This window comes from Nanorana parkeri, unplaced genomic scaffold (genome assembly GCF_000935625.1).
Source record: "Nanorana parkeri isolate BGI_ZX_2015 unplaced genomic scaffold, ASM93562v1 scaffold712, whole genome shotgun sequence".
Lineage (NCBI taxonomy): Eukaryota > Metazoa > Chordata > Amphibia > Anura > Dicroglossidae > Nanorana > Nanorana parkeri.
Genome location: NW_017306980.1, coordinates 207,858 through 217,082, shown reverse-complemented (window position 1 = coordinate 217,082; position 9,225 = coordinate 207,858). Strand labels below are relative to the sequence as shown.

Below are 9,225 nucleotides of genomic sequence, written 5' to 3'. Positions count from 1 at the left end.
TTTAACCCCCCCCCCCCCCATTGGTCCCGGTAACTATCACCACTGAAAGGGGAAGAAAATCCCAAATTTTGAGTTGTCATCAGAACATGAATAGATAGGAACTTTTCCAATGGGCTCTGGTGACCCTGCTGACCACCAGGGATTTCCCTCCCTCCCCCACTGGTGTGGCTAACAGACAGGAAGTGAAATCTCCCTAGCTGGAGGCAGATGTAAAAAAAAAAAAGTGTTTTAGTTCTACTTTAACAACGATGCAGGTTATGTTTCAAAGTAGTGGGATCCATCATAAAAAGAAAAACATTTTGGGTAAAAGCGCAGAAAAATGGAGCATTCTAAGTGCTGACTTGCAGCGTTTTTCCTTTCCATATTTGATTTTTGAATTGACTTGCTATGTGCCCCTGAACTTGCAAATTTGACTTCTACAGGAAGAGTCAGTTCCTTAGCACAGCCCCCTCCCTCCTTGTACATCACAACCCACCTCCACTTCTAATGGCTAGGACATAAGTCTTGTAGCTCTTTGGGTCAGTGGTTCAAATCCCATTCAGGTCACTATCTGCATGGAGTTTGCATGTTCTCCCAGTGCTTGTGTGGGTTTCCTCAAAGGGATGCTGGAAGGTTAATTGGCTCCTGTCTAAATTGGTCCTGTAGGCATGCATGCGAGATAGGGACCCTAGATTGAAAGGGCAGGGACTGATGCGAATGTGCACTATGTCAAGCGCTGTGCATATTGTCAGCGCTATATAAATACCTGGAATAAATAATTATTGGTGCTGGCCCAGCTCCTATTCCTTCCCCTTCTTCTACATAACCTTTTATGTAGCTGCCATCAGAGGAGTGAAGAGGAATCATTTAGCCCTCCAGCTGTTGAGAAACTTCAAGTACCATAGGACATTGCAAGACTCTTCCCCCCCCCCCCACAGGCAGATGCATGCTGGGATTTGTAGTTTGACCACAGCTGGGGGACCAACAGTTTAGCTTCCCTGCTATAAAAGTGACAGATCAGAGGCTGCTGACATCACATCCAAGATGGCGGCACCCAGCAGCTGTTTCTGGACTTTTATATCAGTACACAGGGGAGGTTTTCACCACAGGTAAATAACACGCGTTGTATGTGTTCAATTATAAGTGTTTTGGCTGGAGATGCACTTTAATAAATATCACAGGTAATGAGTCTGAGATACAAATATATATTACAGGAGAATTGCTCATTACTGGAGCCCTTAGTCAAGGAGAGACCCTCACAACATGGACTGCAACCCAATGCAGACCTGGGCCCAAAGATGACCTGTCCCCGCCCCGCACGCAGGGATCTGCTATGCCGGTCATGCCTTCCTTCCCCCCCCCCGTCCGTCAAGTCCCCCCGCCTTCCTTCCCCCTCACTCACTGGCGGACTCCAGGCTGCTTCCTCACCGCAGACCCGAATAGACGACCTCCGGCCTTCAGAGCTACTCCGAGCCGGACCAGCGACGCCATGACACCGGATCAATGTCACCTTCCGCTCGAGTTCGCTGATTGGACGACACTTCCCCGCGGGCGAATCCATTATCACATATGGGGAGATTATTTCATTTCCACAGCAAAATAAGGGCATTAAAAACACCGTTTGCAGCCGCATAATCTTCCAGCAACACGTTATCATTAAAACATATTTACTGCCTTGTCACTTCATTATTATTATTATTATTATTAATATAAACACATTTCACTCCTCCGCCAAAAACAATTGTAGGTTTAAATTCATAAAAGCACCTTAATCCCATTATTTAATCAAAAATAACATTGAATGAATACACGACTACATTCATTTCTCTGCGGAAATTTTAAAAAACGCAGCTTTGAGAATGAAGTGACAGCCCTCTAGTTTGGATGGTAGGGCCAGTTGCCATGGTTTCCAGAAACGCAGAATACGACTACACAGCGCATGTGTAGGATTCTACTACCTAGCACGATGTAGGGGAGGTTATATCATGTTTTCTTCGAATTATCTGTATTGCAATTTATTTTAACAACTACAGCATCCCCTAAAATAGAATAACATTTGAGCCAATTTATTACGACATTTTATTTAGTGAGTGGCACACTGGTTAGATTAATAGGAAAGGAAAGCAGATAACTGTTAATGTGATACCTAGCTTTATCTATAAAGTTGAAAAATAAACAAGCTAAGGTATAAATTAGATAGGTATCTGTGCGCGAAAATGGCAAAAACTAGCACTTTGTATAAATAGGTGGCACCCCTATGGTTTGGATGGTAGAGCCAGTTACCATGGTTTCCATGTACACAGTGCCCAATACGAAGAACACGTGGGTCCTAGCGCCGGGCACGTCCATCTAGCTGCAGGTGAGTGAGCAGCTCTGGTACAAATTGTATGTAATAGAGGAAACAAACTACAAAGTCATTTCTTATTACTGTCTGGCTGTAAAGGAAACAATGGGGAGTACCGGGGACACAACCAGGGACATGTGATATAAATCACTGGCATTTGCCATATTGAGTATCATTTGTGTCTTCATTCATGAACAAGCAACAGGGGAAGGTGGCAGACCTGACTTAAAGGGGACCTGTCATGAGAGAAATACTTAAAGTGGACCGTTCAGTGACTCTGCAAGTTTCTTGAATATATTCCAAACATGTCACAATAGGAAGATACAGTGTAATTTCCAGAAAACTTGTACCCTATTTCAAGAAAAAAGCCATCACCGAGCTCCAGTTCAGTGACTATGCCTTGCCTGAGAAGAAGTGCTCAGACAGCAAGATTTACATGAATGCTCCATCTCAGTCTAGGAAGTATACGGTGCCCCTGGATAATGCCGCCTGAGCAAAGATGGCTTGTCCTTCTGGAGAGAAAAGCAGATGAAGGCATTGTCATGGGGAGGACTGTGATCGAAGTGTTACACATTAGTACATGCAGGGATCTCAAGTCTCCCTGATGTTCAGGGAGTCTCCCTCTATTAGATAGTGGCTCCCTGAAGTCCGCGAGAGAGGCATTTTCTCCCTGAAAGGTTTACTCTGAGTAAACCTTTCCGGTAAGATATCAGTGGGTAAAGTTTCAGAGTGAGGCTTGCCTCCTGGAGGAAGGTCATGTGATCTCTAGAGTAGCCTCAGAACGAGGCTTGCCTCCTGGAGGAAGAAGAACTTGCTGCACAGAGAGGGCGGACATAGACTACTATTGAGAGCAGGTACAGGCACTGAGATCTACTGCTGCAGGGTTGAGAGAGTGCTGTTAACCCTTTGTGGATAATATAGAATCAATTATATGTCCTGGTTGTCTAGTTATAGAGAACATTTATTTCATTTGCTGCCCATAGCAACTAGTCAACTGTGTATCAGGGACTTTACTCCTCAGCGTTTTTTTAAAAAGGTCTTGGGCTGTCTAATAAATTGTGACCTTTACACTGACAGATACTTGAACATCAATTCACAAATCTGATGTATATATAAATAAATATATAATATTATTGTATTATTGGTATATGGATTTTATTTTACAGTGTATGTGTGTGTCTGTGTATGTATGTGTATATATATATATATATCATAATTATTTCTTTTATACTCTGACGATGGCCGCTGTAAAACAAAAAACAGAAAGGGCACCTCCCTGAAATGAGACGGAAACCTCCCTGAAATAAGGTTTTGCAGGTTGGGATGTCTGAATACATTGCATTTTCTTTATTAAGTGTATATGTGGGGGCCTCACGTTTGAGTTTCACCTAAGGCCCCATAAAGTCTAGAGCCACCTCTGACAATGCCAGTTCTCCCCTTTATGAATGGAGCATTACTATATCTTTTATCAGAATTTGTTAATTAGATAAACATTTAATTCTAGCTTACTCACAGCTTACAACAGCTAGCATGCATTAGGCACAAAGAGCGATACTACAGACATTTTATATATTTGTGAATCATCATGAATTAGCAGCAAGAAATATTCTTTTATTTTCAAAACATAATTAATAACAATATAGAAATTGACAGTAGCAGTAATTTCTGTTCTTCTTCCCGAAGCACACACAGTGTACTTTCTTTAAAATAGGGGTTCTCTGGAGCAACACAGGCTTGCACTACATGTGTGGGGAGCCATACACCTGGGATGCCATTTCTTTGAATCCCATGATTTGTTCCCTGTTTTCTTCACTGCTTGTGTCCTGGTCCTCCTCTGCACTTTCTAGGACCCTTTTCTTTCACGCTGTCTCTACAGAGGAGTTTAATACTATTATGTCTGAGTTCCTAGGGAGGATGGCTGATCCTTTCCAGGTTTCAGGGGCCGCAAGCAGACCACCTCTCCTACCCCCTCTTTAGTTCTCTCTGACTCTACCCTCTTTGCCATTATTCAGCCTGTGAAGAAGGATTCTGCTTCTCAAGAATCCACTCAGGAAGAAGACTTGTCTGTAGACATTTCTAACAAGCTCAACAACTGTTTCTGTTCTTGTAGATAAGGTGTGCACATGTTTACAGCTAGGGCTATTAGTGTGGACCATTTCAAAGGTCACAAGTCTGGGGTCCATTAAAATGCCTAAACCTCCAAAAACCTTCCCAGTTACATAGTGACATACTATTTGAGGTTGAATAAAGACATCAAGTCCAACCTATTGCTCATGTGTGCGTATGTTTAGGCCCATGTATCATCTCATTCTTAAGAGTACCCGTACCCCTGTATATTACGGTACCTCAGGAAATCGTCAAAAAGCTTCTTGAACGATTCCACACTCTTAGCTGAAATCACTGACGTTGGAAGTGAGTTCCAGACCCTAAACGCTCTTACTGTGAAGAACCCCCTTCGCCCCTTGTGCTGGAATATTCTTGCCACCAATTTTAGGTGGTGGCCTCTAGTTTTTGTAATGGAGTTAATCGTAAAGAGTTTGTTGCTAATGTTTCTGTCCACATTGAACATCTTGTTCAACTACGGCCACCCATGACGGTTGCATGGGGGGGCTGGCTTTTAATGGGTTTTTTTTGGTTTCCCAGTGCCCTCCTCTAGGTAACTACATAACCCATATTTTCAAAAATGACTTTATTCCTGTTTCCCTCCAAAAATGTCAAGAAAACAATTTTTATATTAAGTTTAAATATTTTTTTAATTGTTGTAACAAATTTTCAGTGTAAAGATGGAGTCCCGGTATCCCGGTATCGGTTTAGCTCTTCTGTTTGGTATGTTGGTGACAAAGCTCGATCTGTTGAAGAAGTGACTCCATCTTCTCTGAAAGCATATTGTATTTATCTGTGAAGAAAAAAATGTATTAACATTAGTTCATGAATTCAGAAAATGATAATATAGCTACAATTCCCACTATGGTGAGACTTAATTATATAAAGTAAGTGAAGTGATATAAAGGGGAGATATAAATCTAAAAATGATTGTGTGCTATTGTAAGTCTCTATACATGTAAAATGCCATCATTATCTTGCAGTTCCTCATAACGGCCAGAAGGGGGCAGAAAGGAGAATATATAATATCAACCCAGCTTACTCCCTGAGATTTATATCTTGTTCATGTACTTATCATAACCAGGACACCAAAGCACTTGTCAACAGATCGATGGAGCTGATGTCATGGAGCAGCCTGTCTGATGTTATATCTGGGGTGGTGGCATGCTTTTTATGCCACCGGAAGTGGCATGCTTTTTATTCCACCAGTGGCGGCATGCTTTTTATGCCACCAGTGCTGGCATGCATTTTATGCCACCTAAGGTGGCATGCTTTATATGCTACCATTTCCCTCCACCTATGGCAAACATAGGTAAATCTGGGAAAGAAAGATGGGTTGTCTAATGCTACCGGTGACCGTCACATTACTGATGGATCCTATGGTAATGCCAGACCAAAGTCGCTGATCTTGATCTGGCCGCCACTGCCCAGCAGAATATTTGCTGGTTTTAGATCTCTGTAAAGAGAGAGAGACAGTGAGCTGCGTTGTGTGTATTTACGACCTACAAACAGTATAGTCCTTGTCTAAGATACATTACCTGTGCACAACGCCTTTGCAATGCATAAAGCGAAGGCTACAGATACATTAACATTAGTTCATGATTTCAGAAAATGATAATATAGCTGCAATTCCCACTATGGTGAGACTTAATTATATAAAGTGAAAGTGAAGTCACCTAAAGGGGGAATATAAATCTAAAAATGATTGTGTGCTATTGTAAGTAAGTGCAGTTCCTCATAACCGCCAGAAGGGGGCAGAATGGAGAATATATACTATCAACCCAGCTTACTCCCTGAGATTTATATCTTGTTCATGTACTTACCATAACCAGGACACCAAAGCACTTGTCAACAGTTCGATGGAGCAGATGTCATGAAGCAGTCTGTCTGATGCTGTGTTTGGAGTGGCGGCATGCTTTTTATGCCACCATTGGCGGCATGCTTTTTATGCCACCATTGGCGGCATGCTTTTTATGCCACGGAGGCAAGATGCTTTTTATGCCGCCATTGGCTGCATGCTTTATATGCCACCGGCAGCAAGATGCTTTTTATGCCACCGGAGGCAAGATGGTATAAAAAGCATGCTGCCACCGGTGGCATAAAAAGCATGCCGCCGCCGATGGCAGCATGCTTTTTATACCACCGGTGGTGGTAAAAAAAATGCCTTTTATGCCACCATTTCCCTCCACCTAGGGCAAACATAGTTGAATCCTGGAAAGAATGATGGATGTTCTGAAGATACCGGTGACCGGCAAATTACCGATAGATCATAGATCTGCTGGTGGTCCCTGTATAAAGAAAATATATAATAACCAGGTTAAATAAATAAAGTAAATGAATATGTTAAGTAAATTAATTCATAAAATGCTAATATGGCTCAGTGCAGTTCCCATCACTTGTGCCGTCATCAGGCAATATAAGTACGGCCAATAGAAAGGACTGATATAAATCTATCAGAGTTAGTCTCTGGCCTGGACCAAGCATGTAGCAAGTTAAGTCTGAGCAAATTACAACATATTAGATTCAGTTCACAAAGCTAACATGCAAAGTGAAAGGATGTCTGTTTTGAAAAAGTCTGATTAACTCTGCTCAGAATCATATAAATGTACTTACCATTTCCATCGTAAACGGCGGGCAGGCGTTCCCACTGAGTATTTCTTCCCAATCTATATCACTAAAAAATGGATGGTTGGGAAGCTTTCTGACCGCTGTGCTACGGGTTATTGGTTCTTTGGCTAGAAGCTGTTAATAAAAGTAACATAGGACTATTAGGAGGGTGAAAAAATAAACATTTTCCTAGCAAGGCTACAGGTTTGTATTTACTTACACCCAATATGAAGTCCCGGACAACGCGCTCAGTTTTTCTTGGAAGCCGTGGCTTGTCTTTGCATATGGAACGCCGAAGTTCTTCTACCGTCCATTTAACATTAAATGGGTATGTGCCCAGTGCCATTAAACAGACTATAATCCCGAAGGAGAAATAGTCTGCCAGCCAGTTGTATGGCCTAGATTGAATGACCTGTAGAAATGAGAAAAGAAGAAGGGTTAGCACTTTCTTCACCTTACCCAGAGACAAAGATAAGACAGTAATCAGTTCACAAGTTCCAGGTGTGGGATTAGAAACCTCTCAGCAGACAAATATATGTTATTGCGAAGATGGGAAAAGCCAACCAATAGACAGATTCTTACCTCTGGAGCACAGAAATGTGGAGTACCAGCATGTTGCTGAGACGTCTTCCATTTAGACATGTTTGTTAATGCCAGACCAAAGTCGCTGATCTTGATGTGGCCGCGACTGTCCAGCAGAATATTTGCTGGTTTCAGGTCTATGTAAAGAGAAAGGGACTGTGAGCTGCGTTGTGTGTATTTACAACCTACAAATAGTTTAGTCCTCATCTAAGATACATTAGCTGTGCACAATGCCATTGTGATGCATAAAGCGAAGGCCACAGAGGATCTCGGCAGAGATGAACCTGATAAAGAAATACGAGATGGAAATAAAGATTAAAACATGACTCAGGTTTAGTCATTGTAAATGGATTTTATATTTGTTATCCATCTGGGATAATACTTCTCACCCTCCCCATTACCAAAGTACCCCATTATTAATCTTACCTGAAGGTGGCTGCATCCATTTGTGTTCTGGCATCAATAAACTGCTTCAGTTCTCCACCTCCAGCGTACTCCATGACAAAGCAGAAATTGTTCTGTGCAGAAGACACAATTATACAAATTAGAATCCAGACATTCCCTCTGAGTCCATATCCAATCAATTTTCCCATTCAGAGAAAAGTAACATATTCCCTTTATAGTTCACTTCCTCTGCTACTAATACCTTCCCTGCACTCCCCCAACAGCCCCATTCACCACTGCAGTCCCTAATAGAAGATTTTGTGTAAGCTCCATGACAGGTTGTGCCAGAGCTTACACAGACATAGGGAACTTCCTCCACATTGTGCATTGTGGGAGGAGGAAGTTCAAATGATCCCCAATACCCAGAAATGCCAAGCATTTCCAATTTCTCTGGTGAACAGACAACAAACTAATAAAGGAAGTGAATGATAAAGAGAACCTGTTTCTTTGTCCTGTGCAGGCAAAGTGATAGGCTTTCTATAAATATCCTCCATATTGATGTATTAAGATGCTGAGTGACAGTTTATTTTATCACATGTAACTGTCCCACACCATCAATTAAGTTATAAGGTCACTTACGCTTGTCTGCAATGTAGCATAGAGGTGGATGAAGAACGGGCTGGGATCCAGTGTCAGCAAAGCTTTACGCTCAGTGCAGGCACTGTAGAACGTTGTGTTCTCCACACTGGCTACTTTCACAGCCAGCGGGAGATCATCCCTTGCAGGATGTGAAGCCAAGGACACCTGGAGGAGAGAGAGTTAGAGAACTATTTATGAGAATTCAATATGAAACCCCCAACATCACCGATATGTTATTTATTAGGGGTGCTCAGCAATGGTTTGGATCACACAGGGACTCTGATGGAGAAACGTCAGTAAAATGGGGAAGGGTTATTATTACTGTCTATGGTTGTGTGATGACCGCTCCATTCATTGTTTATCCTACCGGTATAGGTGGTCAGACAAAATCGCCCCATTTGGGTCATAGACAGCAATAAACCAACTTTCTTTAAAATGAGTTTCCCCACCTCCCTTCTATCGGGGTTCCCTCTCTGTTCTATATAAATACAACAAGAATATTTTCTAGCTGATCACTTACTGTCCCAAAAGCCCCCGTTCCAAGTATGCGGTGGAAGTAGAGGTTCTCCAGCGTCATAGGAATGGGT

General features: G+C 42.2%; 1 protein-coding gene across 1 annotated transcript in view; it reads right to left on the bottom strand.

Moving 5' to 3' along the window:
- The window catches only part of NDUFB2 (NADH:ubiquinone oxidoreductase subunit B2), a 6,129-nt gene extending 4,602 nt beyond the window's left edge, over positions 1–1,527 (bottom strand). The window contains exon 1 of the mRNA XM_018563949.1: positions 1,382–1,527. Coding sequence (XP_018419451.1) covers positions 1,382–1,470 — 89 coding nt within the window. The 5' untranslated portion in view covers positions 1,471–1,527. The remainder of the gene's footprint in view (positions 1–1,381) is intronic.
- Positions 1,528–9,225: the final 7,698 nt, after the last annotated feature.